The 19526-nt window shown below is 33.8% G+C and overlaps 1 protein-coding gene across 9 annotated transcripts in view; it reads right to left on the bottom strand.

The window, feature by feature from the left end:
• The window catches only part of KMT2E (lysine methyltransferase 2E (inactive)), a 91168-nt gene that overhangs the window by 30456 nt on the left and 41186 nt on the right, over positions 1–19526 (bottom strand). For 8 of the 9 annotated variants that reach the window (NM_001082451.3, XM_059885693.1, XM_005205364.5 and 5 more), the window contains 7 exons: positions 16994–17074; positions 10819–10877; positions 9705–9877; positions 6586–6624; positions 1950–2177; positions 1381–1511; positions 280–397 (listed from right to left, as the gene is read on the bottom strand). In NM_001082451.3, the coding sequence (NP_001075920.2) occupies positions 280–397; positions 1381–1511; positions 1950–2177; positions 6586–6624; positions 9705–9877; positions 10819–10877; positions 16994–17074 (829 nt within the window). Of the gene's footprint in view, positions 1–279; positions 398–1380; positions 1512–1949; positions 2178–6585; positions 6625–9704; positions 9878–10818; positions 10878–16993; positions 17075–19381; positions 19471–19526 lie in introns of all 9 variants that reach the window. The other variant, XM_005205367.5, reaches the window with a different exon arrangement.

Raw genomic sequence — 19526 nt, 5'->3', positions numbered from 1 at the left:
TCAGAGCATATATTTGACTCATAGAGCTTCCAGAACAGAGAAGTCCAATATTTTCTCTTAGAATGAACATCACTATTTCTTCAATATGTAAAGTAACTGAAGACCTCACAGCCAGTATCATCTTAATTTTTGTAATGGAAAGACGCTAGGCACTAGAAAATGCATCAATGGATACAAACTGTTGATCTTTTCTGGCCACCAGACTTCTGTGCTTAATTTAATACTCAGATTCCACACATTCCCTACCCCTGCCTCCCCAAAGGATTTATGTATGCTAACCTCTGCATTGGGTGTACAAGAACGCCTGATGAACCGAGCTTCATTCCCAAAAGTCCTTGCATCAACACACATTTCTAGGCCATGAAATTTAGAATAGAATAAAACAAAAGGGTATGGTCTACAAAAAAAGAAATACATTATAAACTATTAACATTTTGAATTTAAGAAATTTCTAAAAGACTCATATTAAGTAGGGAGGCCAAGATTTGAATACAGGCAATCTGATACCAGAATCCATTCGTAACCACTAGGCTAATTCATGCTAATATGATTTTTACCTGCTCCTATAACCTTACCTAAGCCAAAGAAAATTAATTAGTTCAAGGTGGGAATTCAAATTTACAAACAATGATAGAAAGGGAATGACTACTGCTTTTACATAAGGATTCATAATGAGATGCCATTAAAGTTCCTATCACTCCATTTAAGTGTTTGAGTCACAGCACTGTTTCAGATCAAATCTGTTAAGTAAAAGGGAAAGATTCTTGTGTATCTTTCATAAGTAATACAAGTTATAACAATACAAAATACTTAAATAATTATAGTATATAGGTTGAGAATGTTATTTCCCTAGAGAGAGAAAAATACTTCCAGACCTCAGGGATGCAATGGCTATCATAAGATCACATCAATTCCCATTCCCCAAATCACAAATGATAGAAGAGGCCTCCAAAGTCCTTCCGGTACCAAGAAAGCCAGAGCTGAAAGTGGTGACAATAAAGACCAAATCTAACATACTCTGCTAAAAGAAGGACATGGTCACCAATGGTCTTTGCAGGTTCTAGCAATCCTAGATGGAAAGGGTTCCTCATAACATCAGGTAATCAGAGATTTTCATTATACTATACTGCTACAGTTTATCTTTAAGTAGATTGTTTTAAGACTGTCAACAAAATAGGATGGGTAAGATTCTAAGGAATGCATCTGCATCTTTTTTGTTGTTATATTTTATCATGGTTCAAAAGTTATCATCAGTCACTGTTCAACCACACTATAGTTTTAAATATTAAAATGATTAGAGAACAAAATACACATTATAGTTAAATTAGTCAAAAATTCAATACTTAACTATAGAAAACTAATATGGGAAAATAAATATACCTCTTAAAGAAATATCCATTTGCTTCAAACTGCTCTCTCAACATAAACTTCCCTCTGTATTCAATGATAAGTGCATCAGGAGGCAAATCTTTTGCAGATTTCAGAATCTTCTTATTTTTTTGTATATGGCTCTACAATGGGAGAAAAGTTGAGATTAACTAAACCAGATTGCTTCTGGACTTTCCTGGTGGTACAGTGGGTAACAATTTGCCTACCAGTGCAAGGGACACGGTTCAGTCCCAAGTCTGGGAAGATTCCACATGCCTTGGAGCAACTAAGCCCATGAACCACAACCACTGAGCCCATGTACTGCAAATACTGGAGCCCGCTTGCCTGGAGTCTGTGCTCAGCACTAACAGAAACCACCGCAATAGTTTCTCTTTGAGCACTGCAATGCAGAGTAACCCCTGCTTGCTGCAACTAGAGAAAGCCTGTGTGCAGCAATGAAGACCCAGCACAACCTAAATAAATAAATAATATAAAACCAGACTGCATTCAGTCTAAGTACTTAAAATACACAGTAGAAAAACATTTTTGTTCTATCATCTTTTGGCAAATGATATATTTACCTCTACAGGAGGTTTGAAGATCAAATTGTTGGTATTCAAATCTGATTTAATCTCTTTTTTGTCATTTCCATTGCCCAATCTCAGAGCTATTCTTTGTGCCTCCCTCTGAACACTCTCACTATATTGGTTATTATTTGCCTCTTCATATTGATCCATCCATGCTTTGATTTTTGTCTCCCATCCAAAATTTGAAACATCAGATGAAGGATCAATCTCCGGAGCTGAGCCCTAAAATCACAGCAAACTGAGCATTAATATCTAGATTTTAAGTATTTATACACACACACACACTAAGACAATCTATATCAAAGAATATAAACTAGAAATAATGATAGGCTTTCTAAGTAGGTCCCAGTGGGGGAAAAAAACCCACAAGTGAGCAGCTTACTACATTTTATACTGATGGCAGACACACGACTTGGAAAACTGAAGGAAGGGGAGTTAATCTGAACAGCAGAAACTTTTTACTACTGTAGCCAAATTGGAGCTATCAATAAAACTGCAACAACCCAAAACAGTCTACGGTTTAAAAAAGACAGTATACGAAATACTTTTTTGAATCTACCAATATCTAGTGTATGCTCACAGTTGTATTTAACCAGAAAAAAAATTTGCAATTATACGTAAACTATACATATTGCATATTAAGTATAAACTTATTTTCTGATATAATACTTCAACTTTTACCATGTTTGTAACAAAAATATACTCTGATAGCTTAATTTTGTGTAATTCCAAGATCTATAATGAACTGTCCACATGATAAATTTTACATGAGAATAAAATGTCTCACACAGTGGGAACAAGGACCTTTAAGCTTAAGTGCTTGCCCCCCTCCATATCCCCTTTTAAAAGGTTTGAAAGTGAAAGAAAAGTGAAAGTGAAGTCACTCAGTCGTGTCCGACTCTTTGCGACCCACGGACTGTAGCCCACCAAGCTCCTCCGTCCATGGGATTCTCCAGGCAAGAATACTGGAGTGGGGTGCCATTTCCTTAAGAATGCTAAATGCTATACCACAGCAATATCTTTTTTGATCCACTTCCTAAAGTAATGAAAATTTTAAAAACTGAACCTAACTGAATTTAAATGCTTTTGCGCACCAAAGAAAACCATAAACAAAATAAAAAAGACAACCTATAGAATGGGAGAAAATACTTACAAATGAAGTGACTAACAAGGGATTAATCTCCAAAATAAACAAACAGCTTATGCAGCTCAATTGAAAAAAATAAAAATAAAAAATGGGCAGAAGATCTAAATAGACATGTCTCCAAAGAAGACATACAGATGGCCAAAAAGAACGTGAAAAGATGTTCAACATCACTAATCATTAGAGAAATGCAAATCAAATGAGGTTATCACCTCACACTGGTCTGAAAGGCCATAGTCAAAAAGTCTACAAACAATAAATGCTGGACAGGGTGTGGAGAAAACGGAATCCTCCAATCCTGTTGGTGGAGATGTAATTATTACAGCCGCTATTGAGAACAGTATGGACATTCTGTAAAAAGTAAAAATAGAGCTACCATACGATTCAGCAGTCCCACTCCTGGGCATATGTCCAGAGAAAACCATAATCCAAAAAGATACAGGCACCCCATTGTTCACTGCAGCACTATACACAATATCCAGGAATGGACAACCTAAATGTCTATTATCTACAAATGAATGGATAAAGAAGATGTGGTACATATATTAAATGAAACATTACTCAGCCCTAAAAATAACAAAATATAATGCCATTTGCAGCAACATGGATGGATGGAGAGACTGTCAGACTGAGCAAAAAAGAGAAAGACAATTATGATGATATCACTTATATGTGGAATCTTAAAAAATGGTACAAATGAATTTATTTATAAAACAGAAATAGAGTCACAGATGTAGAAAACAAATTTATGGTTACCAAGGGTGAAAGGGTCAGGGGAGGAATAAATTGCAAGATTGGGATTGACATATATACTAATATAAAACAGATAACTAAGAAGGACCTATTCAATATTCAATACTCTGGGAACTCTACTCAATACTAATGACCTATATGGGAAAAGAATCTAAAAAAGAGTGTATATATGTATATGTAAAACTGATTCACTTTGCTGTATAGCAGAAGCACACCACAGTAAAACAATACTCCAATAAAAAAAAAAAAAGGATGCTAAATGCAAAGTAGTGAAAAGTTACAACCTCTCAATAGGTTTTATGAAACAAAAAGGGAATCCCTTTTCTCGCTGGAATAAAATTTATAGAAAGGCATAATTACCACATATTTTTAAAATTTATTAAAGCCAGACTCCCTCAGTTATTTGTAATCTCAGGATGAAAATGAATTAATGCAGATAACAAAAACATATATTGTATCTTACTGATAGTATAATTCAAATTTATAGTGAATTTATAATGGACTTAACACAAAGTTTCAATTAAGCTGTTTGTAAATGCTGTTCTGATTTCTATAGAACTGAACATCTTTATGAGAAGATAATTTCCATAATGTGTACAACTTGATGTAAGTATGAAATTTTAAAATCACGTAAAGATTTCAAGAAAATTTTTATATATGCTGTTAAACATGTACATGTGTACAGTTAACACTTAACTAAAATTTACCATCAGTCCACCTTACGTATAAGTAAGTAAACTATCACAAAAAGTATCTCCTCTATAATGAAACAAACTATAGTAAGTTGTCCAGCTACTTGATAGTAGGTTTATTTTACTAATTGATATTTTATGGGCTCACGTATTCCACATTAATAATTGATCACTTGATAAATAATAGATTTTTATACAAATATGAAACATTACATATTTTGGCCTTTATTTTTATTTATTTTTCAGAGTTTTTCACAGTGAATATAGTTTATGTAATACAAAAATGTTTTTCATATATTATATAGACAAGTCTACAAGCACTTTTTTTTAACTACCCATTATTTATTCATAGAGGTACAGTTGATTTACAATATTATATTAGTTTGAGGTGTATGTCAGTGGTTCAAAATTTTTATAGATTATACTTCACTTAAAGTTATTATATAATAGTGGCTATATCCCCTGTGCTTCTTATTATCCTTGTAGATTATTTATTCCATACACAGTAGTTTGTAACTCTTAATCCTCTAACCCTCATCTTACCCTTATCCCCTCTTCTCCCACTGGTAACCATGTGTTTGTTCTCTGTAAGTCTGTTTCCATTTTGTTGTATTTATTCATACTGTTTAGATTCCATATGTGATAACAATGATATCTGTCTTTCTCTTACATGACACTACATATTAAGATTTTTATCACCTTTATTAAAGAAATCTAGTCCATTTAAATTTTCTTTTCTGTTCCCCTTTTAAAAAAAACAAAACAAAAAATTCCTCTACAGAAGTGGATCAGAGCTCTTCTGTATCTCTTAAACTTCTTTCATGTATGACAGAATCACTTACTGGAAATGTTATGATCATAAACAGACATCTTCCTTGAAAAGGAAAAGATTTTCAAAGATGCACAAAGCATTTTTAAAGTTTTAATTTCTTAGTCACTTCCTTACACAATAAATGAAAACATATTTCAGTTAAGTAAAGATGCTCCTTCCTCATTAAGTCTGATATTCAGATTAGATAAAATGGAAAGAAAGGAAAACCACTGAAGGATCAATAGATCCAAGAGTTTAATATAAAACCCTTTTCCAGATCTCTTTACTCTGGCATCACAAAAAATACCATAAATACAAATTTAACATGGTAAACATAAAATACCCAACTTTAACATATAAAGAACATTTTATAAGACTTTGGACTTGCAGTATGTTGAACAACACCATGTATTAACATTCTTAAGAAAGAATAATCATTTGACAGCTACTTAATGATCTGTTTTTCAGGAATGTGGGATAATTAATTATTATACTTTATACTATGGGGACAACAGATACATTTTAATATTATTCCCACATCCCATTTTAATATCTGCCAACTTGAGACACTTATTCTCCTTTACTACCTATCCTAGAAACCTAAGAGTAACACTGTGTAGCTGATCTGTATCATCCAACACAAACCTATCTTTTAAGGGAAGGCAGAGTTGGAGGAGGGTGGGAGGGTTGGGGTTTGAGGGGCAGGGCTTGCTTCTCTCAGCAATCCTGGCATCTACAAAATTAAGGATGTATACTAATTATTCAAGGTACAAGTAACAAGTTTGTACTTACATGGTGAGTCTATGGTGATTTCAAAGTATTTTATAACTATTGACTTGACTAAATCCCTAGAATTCAAACTATGTAGAAGAGCAAAATTTCAAATTTCAAGTGTGATTTTGCATTTATATGTCTAGTATACTATAAAAAGTGGCACTAGAGACATGGAATACAATGATAAATGAAAAATGAATCAATATTAGAAATCATTTATGTTATCTCCTCTTGTTTAATATTAACAGTGTTAATAAACTCCAAGAATGGTATATATTAGTCCAATTAGAATTCTCTATGGTCCCACTTCTTCCCACTTTATTTCATAAAGATAATAAGCAATGAAATGACACAGAATGCAGAGAGCATTAATGAAAGATTATGACCAAGCAACCACTTAGTAAGTTGTTAGATACTTGACAATTGATAGTAAGGGCTTAGATTCAATGTGTTTACCTTAACTCTTGATGATTTCCTAGATCCTTCACGAAAGGCCTGAAATAACACAGAATTCTGAGTTAGATCTTTAAAAACTGGATAAATTAATATTTAAGAATGATCTCACTCAAGCTTTTTTTTGAAATTTCATAAATTACACAAAATATGGTAAAAACCAATATAGTCAGAACTAAGGGAATACTGAAGTAAAATCATCTACTAGAACACTAAACTATTAAAAATAAATACAGACAATGCAAAAACATGAAAATATGTATGCATATAATGCTAAGAAAATGTCTAAATTTTCTATTTGCTCAATATTAAAATACAATCATGGAAAAACACCTGATAAAAGTTGGAAGGTATTAAAAATATTATAGTAGTTTTAAGTCATGAGCCAAGATTTGGCGTGGGGATAAAACAATTTTGTTATTACTTTAATTTTCTAGGTCAACTAGCAAGTAGTATTTGAGCACCTATTGGGACTCAAATAATAAGCAATGTGGTAAACAGAATTGTACTTAACAAATATTTAATGGGAACTCTCTATTCAGCCACATTCTAAAGTGGAATTTAAGACTCACTTCACCACTCCACTCCACAAAGTGAGTATATTTAGAGAGATTAACTCTGTATTTAAAGAGATTAACAAACATTAAACCTAGAGTAAGCACTATAGTTCCAAATTTAAGTTCCAAGTTTGTGTGTAGACTGTCTGTTGGAAGAGAGCAAGTTTTGTTAAAAGAGAGGAGGAGGAGGAAGAGAAGCAGCAGCAGTAAGAGCAGCAAAGAATCTTCACATAAAATATGGAAAAAGAACCAGGAACACAGAAAATGGATTTGTTCAGCCATGTGGGAAACTGAACACAATTCTGGTACTAAAGAAATAAGAAAGAAGGCATGCAATAAGCAAAAATATGTTGCATTTAAAAAAAAAAAAAAAAAAAAACTAGCATACCACACTTGTACCTACTAAAAACAGTATGACATAAGACTGGTTAAAAAAATGTAAAATTAGGTCATGAAAGTCAGTCAGATTTTAAGATTCTGGCTTAAATACTTTAAGTTCTTCATTATGATGGAGGAATCTATGAAATACCTCTCAACAGGGAAGGGCTTCCCAGGCGACGCTAAGAACCCGCCTGCCAATGCAAGGGGCATAAGAGACACAGGTTTGATCCCTGGCTTGAGAAGATCCCCTGGAGAAGGAAATGACAACCCACTCAAGTATTCTTGCCTGGGAAATCCCATGGACAGAGGAGTCTGGCAGACTATGGTCCATAGGGTTGCAAAGACTTGGACACAACTGAAGTGACTTAGCATGCAGAGAAGTGATATAAAACAATATTTGCAGAAAATGTCATAACCAAGTGCAGAGTGACTGAAGTGGAAAGAGGATAAAGTTGGAGAAATTAAAGAAGGTATTACTATACTACTATCAGGGCATACTGGGTTTGTAGAAGCAAAAATGAAGAAAAATAAGAAAACAGAGAAGAGACATTCCAAAGGAAAAATCAATAGTGAATATCAAAGACTGAAGATGATTTACAGATTTTAAACCTGCATAATGGCTGTGCAGCTGAAACAAAAGAAAAATCTGAAGTATGATGAAAGAAGATACAAGTTTGGTTTACAGAGGAAACACTGAAAGAAAATAATAAAAGAACATTCATAAGTTAATATGTGCTGACAATCATTTTATGAAAAAATATCAAGTTTAAAAAATTCAAGTAAAACTGGAAAATTTTAACAATAAAGTTTTAAAACTCCTAATATATGGGTCACAATACACAATCTATGTCTTTAACAGTGTTAACACTTTATGTCAAAGCTCTGAATTGCTAAAACAGCAACCAGCAACACCTTACTAGGTGTTTATGAGTATTTTTAAAAAGTCATCTGTCCAGAATGTCCACTGTGAACTCCATTCACATTTTTAACAATCAGCCACAACAACAGGTTGAATAAAAAGCAAAATTAGATGCATCTTTTTGCTATGTATTTTTAACTACATACTGCCCCAACAGTAGTAAAAACATAACAGCAAAGCAAACTAGATCTTTACGCCCAGTTCTTAGATTTTTTTTTTCCTAATCCTTATGAAGTATTACTAACTCAACATGAGAGAAAAAAACCGTTAATACCTAAACATGACTTCCTAAATTGTAAAATGCACTTAATAGATGATCTCTTCCTCTGTACATTACACTCTGAGATGAGGAAAGTAACAATGAAATAAAGCAGAATGTGATTAAGTGCTATAATAACAGGTTCAAGTGCTATGGTGAAATACAAAGAAAGATGATCATATTTGATAGGAGAAAAGCAAATTTCATTGAAAAAGAAGTGCTTCAGATGGGCCTCAAAGTAGAATAGGAGTTTAAAAGATAAAGATGGAGAAAAGAATAGTCTAGTAATGAAGGGAACAGTGTAAGTAAAGATAACATGTCAGAAAACAGAGGTAGAATTTGGTTATAGTTGTATAGAGAAGCAAAATTAGAGAGACATATATGTGAAGACTATTAGCATCAAGACTTACTTTAAATAGGAAGGTGAAATTAGAAAATGGAAAAATGTATTTAAAAGTACATGCTGCCTATTAAGTAATCAAATATCATGAAGAATTACTCCAAAAAAAACAATGTTTTCTGGGGGTAAAACTTCATTTTATATCTAGGTATAATTTCACTCTTTACAGTTTTCTGTATTTTAATACAAAAATTTAAGTGAGAAAAATCTAGATAGTAAGAAACTCAACAAATGTGTATGTAGCCTTATTAAAATGATTAAACATGATTCAGAAACAAACAGCTACAAACCTCTACCCATTTATAAGCTACTAAAAATTTAGCACTCTTATTTCTGTTTTATAGAACAGCAACCTTCACTAAATCTTACTTTATCTTTTGCATTTTTATAACTAGTCTCATCACAGTGATGACTTCAAAGCAGTTTGCAAACATTTTTCTCCACTCCATTTCAATCTATAAAACACATTAAAAATTTTTAATGTTTTTTTAATTAAACTTAGATCCTGCTACCTTTTCTAGCTATTAATACTATCCATAATTCTCCTGTCTTTCCTGTAAAACTGTCACTACCCTTCTAGTCATCTTCATAACAGGAAAAACTTACTTTTTTACATTTTGAAATATTTTGTTCTTTCTCCCCACTTTTTTTCCTTCTTTTATCATTAACCTTAGAAACCCTTGAAGCAGTTAAAGTAATCGATGTTGGGGTATGCTGAAATGCAGTATATAATTCCACAGGAACCTCATCACCACTCTCAGTTGCACTGGTATCACCATCTTCCAAGGCAAAATAAAAATTATTGCATAAATAATATTTCTATTTCAAACAATAAAATAACATTCTACATAACAAACTATTATGTCTCTATCTTTCTGAAGAATAAAAGTTTTTCCCCCACTTCCTCACTCATAGTAAGACACATTTAAATGCAAATTACAAATATATTTCTTATACATTAATCTAGAAAGGATACAAAATCTGACAAGGTACTCAGATGGTGTGACCATGGGAAACAGACACCTACAAACATTGCCAGTGTCTGTAATTAAAACTTCTTTATGAAGGGGAATTAACTGAGCCATATCTAGCAAATTTCTATATACACTTACCCTTTTCACCCAGCAACCCCATATCTAGGGATCTATCCAAAGATAAAATGGGACACGTACAAAAAAAAGCAAAAAACACTATCTAAAAGGGTTTCACTGACCTTCCTATTTGTAATAACAAAAACAAGACAAAACAAAAATGCTAGAAACAATTTAAATATTCATCAAACAATTCAAAAAACTTATCATTATTCAAAACCACTTGTATTGGTGTCAACATGTTTTAAAAGCCGCAGTGAAAGTTTAGCATATGTTACACCTTTAAATCCTATTCCTAAAAATAAAATATATACTATTCCACGTGATCAACTAATGGATCGCCATCTTTCTAAAGAACAAACATATTTTACTTCTTTAAACCAAAAGGTTATCTATGTGCACGAAAATATGATTTTAAATTTTAATTTTGTTTTCCATATATTCTAAACTAAATACTACTGTTCTATAAAATCTATAAAAAAGAATATTTAAAATGTATACCTGAGATAGTAAATTATACATATAACCAATGTTCATTAGCCAGGGGTTTATATCTGACTAAAAACACGCAGGCCACTTATTCTCTCAGTCATACTAAAGTTCATTTACTATAGATCCTTTTTACCTACCTGACATATTTTCCCTTTTCCGGCGTTGTAGTAGCACCGCCCTCTCTTTATCCAAACTCCTATAATTAAAATATTAACATATTTATCAAGCTTTCATAAACTTAGATACAAAGCAGATCTGTTTTAAATGTGATAAAAACTTTATGATTTCTCTAGTATTCTTATTGAAAAACGAACAACATAAATTATGTGTACTATCACTTGCCTTGCAGTTTAGATTTGATTAGCATAATTAGCAGTAGATGCCAATTAACTGACTCTGTTGTGTTAAGAAAACAATTTTTTACTTAGAAAACCAGACTCCTCCGTCCTTGGGGATTCTCCAGGCAAGAATACTGGAGTGAGTTGCCATGCCCTCCCCCAAGGGATCTTCCCAATTCTGGGACTGAACCCAGGTCTCCGTTATTGCAGGCTGATTCTTTACCATCTGAGCCACCAGGGAAGCCCTACTTTTTCCCAAACTGAATATTTAAAAGCAGAAGTTTAGGGGAAAATGGTAATATAATTATTGCACTATTACTATCTGCCTAAATTATTTCCATTTTTGAAATGATAAACACTAAATAATTACTATTTGCCTAAATTATTTCCATTTTTGAAATGATAAACACTAAATATTTAACAACTAAAATATTTTATTAACCTGTTCCAGCCTCCACTCATGAACTAGAACATCCATAGTAATTGTTTTATTTGCCCCCCTCACCACCCTTGCAACATTTTCCCTGTCTAAACTTATTAGTCTAAAGGTCAGATACCTAGATACAGTTATTTGGGAGAATAAGGGCTTTAGACTGAAGTACCTGCTACTCAGACTTGCCTTAATGTCTAGTAGGTCAAAACTATCCTAGCATTACTGATAACTCTAGTTATCACAGAATGACAGCCAGTTATTGCTGACGTGACTATCCTCATTAATGGTCAGTTTTTAACTAACTCTTACTGAATTCATCAGTAGATATTTACCTCATGATTAAAAATAAAAGAGTCTAATACGTTAAAAAAAAAAACAACTCTCTGGCAAAAGGCTGCTGCTGCTGCTGCTAAGTCACTTCAGTCGTGTCCGACTCTGTGTGACCCCAGAGACGGCAGCCCACCAGGCTCCCCCGTCCCTGGGATTCTCCAGGCAAGAACACTGGAGTGAGTTGCCATTTCCTTCTCCAATGCATGAAAGTGAAAAGTGAAAGTGAAGTCGCTCAGCCGTGTCCGACTCCTAGCGACCCCATGGACTGCAGCCCACCAGGCTCCTCCATGCATGGGACTCTCCAGGCAAGAGTACTAGAGTAGGGTGCCATTGCCTTCTCCTCTGGCAAAAGGCTAGTAACTATTAAAGGTGAAACAAAGTCACATAGAAAAACCTCACTCATAAGCAATGAAAAGTATCACAGTGAGATTACCATTTCTCATTTAGTTAAATCAGCAAAAATCCAAGTCTATCAAAAACTCTGTTGTGAGGCGGGGGAAAATAGGCACGCTTATCCATGACTGGTGGAGATTCAAAATTGAACAGTTCCTACTGGAGGGGAATTTGGTGGTATCAGACAAAATTTTACACATACACTTACCCTTTTACTGAACAATCTCACTTCTATTTGCAATTACAAAAGACTGGAAACAACTCAAAGGTCCACTCAAAGGGCTAAAGTATACAACATGTAAAAGATGGAGCATCTTGAGTTATAGGAAGAAGTTAATTTCTATATTATTAACATGAAGTGATATTCAGAACAAATTTTTAAGACAAAAAACTACTGTGGCAAAAACTCTATGTGCCACTGCTTATCTAAGTAAGGAGGGGAATACAAATATACATGTTCATATCCGTACTTCCCTGGTGGCCCAGTGGGTAAAGAATCCGCCTACAATGCAACAGACCTGGGTTTGATCCCTGTGTCAGGAAGATCCCCTGGAGAAGGAAATGGCAACCCAATTCAGTATTCTTGCCTGGGAAATCCCATGGACAGAGGAGCCTGGTGGGCTACAGTCCATGAGATCACAAGAGTTGGACATGACTTAGTGACTAAACCACCACCATGTGCATATCTATTTCTAGTGTAACAAAAATTGGAAGGAATAATTGATTTTTTTAAAAATTGTTACTTTCAAAGTCAAAGGAACAGGAATGATGGGACTACTACTTACATAACTAAATAAGCATATGACTATACAAGTAAGATATATAAAGTAATTCTTAAAAATAAAATTATTACTCATCCATTTCTCATAGGAAGTAAACTGATACAACTACTCTGCAAAATAATTTGACACTTTTTTGAAAAGTTATTTTTAATTGGAGGATATCTGTTTTACAATGTTGTGCTGGTTTCTGCTGCATGACAACGTGACAATTTCTTATAAAACTAAACATGCAACTGGGGCTTTGCAAGTGGCCCAGTGGTAAAGAACTCTCCCGCAGTGAAGGAGATGGGGTTTCAGTCCCTGGGTTGGGAAGATCCCCTGGAGAAGGAAATAGCAATCCACTCCAGGGTTCTTGTCTGGGAAATCCCATGGACAAAGGAGCCTGATGGGATACAGTCCAGGGTCGTAAAAGAGCTGGACACGACTGAGCAACTAAACAACAACAGCAAACATGCAACTACCAAATGATCAAGCAACTGCACTCTTGGGCATATACCAGAGCAAGCAAACCTTAGGTTCACACCCCAACCTGTACACAAATGTTCATAGCAACTTTATTTGTAATAGCCAAAGAAGTGGAAATGACCCAAATGTCCTTCAGTGGGTGGTTAAACAAACTCTGGTACATATATACCATATAACACTAATCTGAAAAAGGAAAAAAAAAAAAACCACAAAATACTGATAACATGCCACAAATTAGCTGGTTTTCCAGGGAATTTTGCTCAGTTAAAAAAAAAAAGCCAATCCCAAGAGGTCACATATTGTGTAATTTCATTTCTGTCTTTAAATGACAGAATTACTGGAATAGACTATAGATAGATTAGTGGTTGCCAAGGGTCAAAGATCGGAGTGGAAAGAGGTGGATACGTCTAGAAAGGCAACATGAGGCATCTTCGTGATTGAAATTTTTTGTATCCTGACTATACCAATGTAGTATACTGCCTGTGATATTGTATTAACAGTTTTTCAAGATGTTACCACTGGGAGAAATTGAATAAAGGACGCAAAGGATCTCTGTATTATTTCACAAATGCATGTGAATCTACATTACTTGAAAAGGTTAACTTTTAAAAAATCAAAAATAAAACAACCAAAGCCTGAAGTGTGTAGTGTGTAAACAGTAAAATTCTTTCAAAAGAACTTAAACACAATAAATTAACTATACATCCCTATGGAAAATATCTAAAGGGGGAAAAAAGTTATAAACTTTTTATATAATCATATTGTTGGTGATAATGTTGGTACTGTTACTCTAAAACTGTTATATTCTTCTATGCGATTAAGCAGTTGAGAAAATTATGTGATGCTCTAATTACACTCCTGACTGCATTGTTGAAAACTAGCATAGAAGGAGACACAGATGGAATATAGAAACAGTAAGATGAAAACCTTGTACAGTTGACCCCTGAACAACGAGAGGGTTAGGGGTGCTAAAATGCAGCGTGTGTAGTTTTGTAGTACTTACTATTGAAAAAAATTCACACATAAGTGGGCATGCATAGTTCAAATCCATGCTGTTCAAGGGTCAACTGTATCCCTAAATTTAAATTGCAATTATCAATATAAGCACCTGTATTTTATCTTAAAAATAAACAGACAAAACTTATAGTAGACTAGCTTCGTCTACTAAAAAGACATAGGAACACTGAGAAGACCAGTAGGAAGGAACATTACTAGCTCTCAGATTCTGGTCTTGAAAACCTATTCTGAGCTTGGGGCACAGAAGTATAAATAAGCCTGAGATATCTTGTCATGCTGATAACTGCAATATGCTGATACTCAATATGTTTAAACCCCTGACTTCTTAAAATTCTTTTCATTATTCTAAAAACAGATAAACACTACAAATCAACAAGCATTTATCCTGCCATTCCTCAGTAAAATATAAAAGAACGGAACAGTTAATACGGGGAAGTTCTACAGAAACAGTCCAGCTAATAAGTGATAAGCAACAGAATTAACACATCACTTAATTTGCAACCAACCCCTAATAAGTTAATAGATCTTAAAAATGACTATCAATGGGTCCCATTCATATATTACGTGTCACCTGATAGAATACAGTCTATGTCTATGTCTTACCCCCAAAAAAGGAGGGGGATCTAAATCTAATCACACACTATTTACAGAAATATAGAGAGAAAACTGTTAAATCATGAAAATGGAATTGGTAAACTCACCAGGATAAACAATTCATTCCCTTAAAGAAACAAACTGCAAAGGAGATTGAGGTTGGTGGGGTAAAGAGTATAGGTTTAGATTACTAGAGACTTAAAAGAGATGTATATCAACGATCAATACTTTAAGAAAGGCTGGGGCCTTTCCTGAGGGCTCAGTGGCTAAAGAATCTGCCTGCAATGCAGTAAAAACAGGAGACTCGGGTTCAATTCCTGGGTTGGGAAGATTTCCTGGAGAAAGAAATGGCAACTCACTCCAGTATCCTTGCCTGTAGAGTCTCATGGACAGAGGAGACTGGTGGGCTACAGTCCAATGGGTCACAAAGAGTCAGACACGACTAAGCACGAGCATGAATGGGGGCTTCCCTAGTGGTTCCAGTGCTAAAGAATCCGCCTGCCAAGGCAGAGGACACAGGTTTGATCTCTGATCTGGGAAGAGCCTACAAGCTGCAGAGCAACGAAGCCCATGTGCCACAACTATTCAGCCTGAGTTCCAGAGTCCTCGCGCTGCAACTACTGAGCTCATGTGCCACAACTACTGAAGCCCTGACGCCCTAGAGCCTGTGCTCCCAACAAAAGAAGCCTCCACACTGCAACTGAAGAGAAGCCTCTGCTCACCTCAACTAGAGAAAAGCCTATGCAGCAATGAAGACCCAGAATAGCCAAAAATAAATAAATAAATAATGTTTAAAAATAAAAAGTGATCATGGTATCTCCCCTGCCAGGTAAGTATAATATTTATTCTAAGTTTGTCTTTTTCACTTGCATCTCTTTTCTACCTTAATACAGTTTTAACTTATGAGGAATCTATATGTAGCTTGGAATTGAAATGACTTGAATACACACTAATTCCACTTTGATCTGACACCATGAAGTACTAATTAAGTCTCAGGTATTGCCTGTTTCTTAACCCTGAAGTTGAAACTCAATATCAAGAATTTGAAACAAATTAACTTGGGAAGGAATGTAAAGATAACATTGTCTGGTTTGGCCAGAGCATTATTAGTGTGTTAAATAGTAATAAAATTTTTTGATGTGCTGTTTCAGTTTTCAGTAGCAAATAGATGTGTTTATAGAAGATCTTAATAAAACTTGAGACTTATTTGAGTAAAAAAATAAATAAATAAAAATAAAAAGTGGTTAAATGTAGCAGATTTTGTTGCAAGTATACTAATCGTTTTGTGATTACAGATTTTTGTTAAGAATTCTTTTATCGATACATACTGAAATATATAAACAGAAATATATGTATACTTAAATATATATACGGATACATATGAATGGAATAATATAGTTGAGATTTGCATTAAAATACATGAAGGAGAAAAATTCACAGCAGTGTAAATGAAAAGATTATTGAGAACTTTTGAAGCAGGGTGGTAGAAACATGTGGGTTCCTTATACCAGTACTTTTATATAGGTTTGAAATGTCCATTTAAAAAGATTTGTTAAAAACACAGAAAAAGAAACGGCAAGAAAACACATTATTGCCAATAGGTGGAATAATAGTATAAGCCCTACAAAACTGTGTATTAGAAGGGAAGGCCATTGTAATAACTTTTTAACATAATGTGCAGTCCACTGAAAAAAGATGTCACTTAGAAAATGCACTAGGATTTTATGCATTATTAAAAACCCTAGATAGAAAATAAACCATGACACATTATCAATGGAAAGATTCTTCCTGATTTTAGGGATGTCAGAATGAAAACAAACAAAACCCCAAATCATAAAAATGAAGCCCATATTAACACAGTATCCACTAATTGCTTAATCTAGAATTCATATATAAACTTCTAGTAACTAAAGATTACCTCGGTAAAATTACTGGCAGTTTTACTACATGCACAACTTACCTAGGCTGACAACGTTCACAAAGATATGTATCAGGAATATGCTGCCTGTCAATCCCCATGCAGTCAATATGTTGCCAAACACTTTAAAAAGGAAGGGGGGAAAAAAAGCAGAACATACAAAATATTATTAAAATCATACTTAAATTAAGATTTGACATTCTATTTAACTATCACTTAATAAGTGCCTATTTTGAGTTTAGTAGTATAAAAGGTAATGTGAAGAATTCATAGAAATATGTCCTCGGGAAGATAAAACTTTGAGATGTAAAAGTAAGAGGACAAATATGGGATATCATCTACATGATACAAATTTCTAAAGCAAATATAATATTAAAATGTAAAAGGTACATATTTAATTACAAATCACAAGCTGCAGATATCCACACTATTTGGTATTAATGGGAAAAGCATCCTGGAGAATAATGGGACTTGAAGAGAACCTCACATGGGAAATTATGAAGACAGAAATGTCACATAGCAACATTTTCTCAAGTAGATGGATATAGAGAGCAACAGTCAGAGGCAGTTAATGTATTTGAAGAATGTTCGTTTTGAGAAACAGAGGGGAATAAAATTCAATTAGTAAAGTGTATTTACAGTATATAGAACCTGGAATGTCAAAGTGTGTGTAGCACTCCTCTAACTGGCAACAGGTAACAACCAGAGGTTGTTTTGATGGTATATAGTATTCAAAAAAATTTAAAAAACTGAAAGTATAAAAATCAACTAAAAGGCTTTTCCAACATTCCAGATCTAAGTTAAAGAACCGAAAGAACTAGAATGATGGCAGAGAAGATGAAGTTAAAGAATCCAAGAGTCATTCCATGAAGATAGAGACTAAATTTATTATGAACTCTATTTTTAAGAGTAATACATGGAGCAGCTTGAGGCAAACTTCTCAAGTTTGAGGCTATTTTATGGCCAAAACTTTAATTGGTCTATAGCTGATATATATGCCTGTTCTAAAAATAATCTTATTCCTTATACAGTAATGAGCTACTTTTAATATATATAATTTATACATAAAAGCTACTAAGTTAACTGCTATGATCTTGCTCTTTCTTAACTGAGGATGTTGGGACAAGAATTGGTAGAATGTAAAGATAACTGTCTATATATCAAAGATGATAGGGGAAAAAAGTTTAAAAGAAAAGCAAAGCACTTGATGAGAGTTAGGATAACAAATTATGTTAAATTTGGGGGGTAAGTAATTGTGTCATGGAGACAATAGAAGAAATAAAACTAGGAAATGAATAAATATCAGAGCTCTAGTTGGCAAACTTGAAAGAGAGTATGGGCAGCAGGTACATGAAAATACATAGAGCCAATGTAAAACAAGAATAGAGGAAAAAAGATTAAGCCTGGTAGTATATATTATACTCCAGGTTAAGCAGTAGAAAAGTAGAATAACAAAAAATTCATAACAAATAGACCAGTTGCTAAAAAGCAAATACCTTGAATAATCCAATATATGTGAACTGGTCCTTCAAGAGTTTGTAGATAGGTATAAATCCTAAGAACTATTTCACTATTTTCTAATAGATATAATTATATATTATATATAGATCATTGCAATTAATCAAAAGAAAAACACTTTAGATAATGCATTAGAATAAAAATACTGTCAAATGGTATATAATTTATCACATAAGACAAAAATCAGCTATGAGATATTTTATATGATTGGTTAAAATATGAATTGAGAGTTGCTAATTAAAAAATAATGAGGAAAACAAGTTACCAGTGAAGTTATGTTCTTTGATTTTAAATTTACCTCCTGAATTAACTTACTGAGGTGATTGCTCATGGTAATAGTATGTACCATAAGTTTAGTTGTTAATTTGAAAAAGTATCACAATATAGTTTTATTATTAAAATTAACTCAAAGTATTAATATTACAACTTTCCATAAAAATAACATCAAATTTCACATTTCACTTAAGACTAATTTTCCCCATTTTTGGCAAAGGTAAATCACCTTTTTGAAATATAACCCTAACTGCATGTTTGTATCAATTACATCTCACTCCTAATCACCTAACTTAACAGATGGGAACAGATTACAAATAATGCAAAGTAATTTATATTTGGCTCAACAAGGCCAAATATTATACTCACATTCAAATATGAATACTATTTCAAATAAAATAATGAAGCTATGCCTTAAGGACCAGATCCAGGATATTCTGAAAACTATCAAACTTTCTTACCCCCTACAGTGCTTAAATACTGCTTAAATACTCTCTGCTTCCCAGCCTATGCAGGGGATGGACTCAGTAACTTTCAGGTTGAAATCCTACTATTCCCTCTCCATCCTCCCCAACTCCCTCCCACCAGAAAAAAAGATAAAGAAAGAAAACAAAACCCCACTTTCTGTCCCAATCACACCTTCTCTAGGGGAGGAGGCCTTTCTTGGTGGTTGAACCAGGGTTGGGGGAGGGGAGACTGTGGTTCTGGTTCAAGGAGACTCCAGAGTGCTGCAAGGTTCAAGTCAAAAGGAGGTGAGAGAGTCAGGTCAAACAAACATCAATCA

Source organism: Bos taurus, chromosome 4 (assembly GCF_002263795.3).
Source record: "Bos taurus isolate L1 Dominette 01449 registration number 42190680 breed Hereford chromosome 4, ARS-UCD2.0, whole genome shotgun sequence".
Taxonomy (NCBI): domain Eukaryota; kingdom Metazoa; phylum Chordata; class Mammalia; order Artiodactyla; family Bovidae; genus Bos; species Bos taurus.
This window is presented reverse-complemented; position numbering and strand designations above follow the sequence as displayed.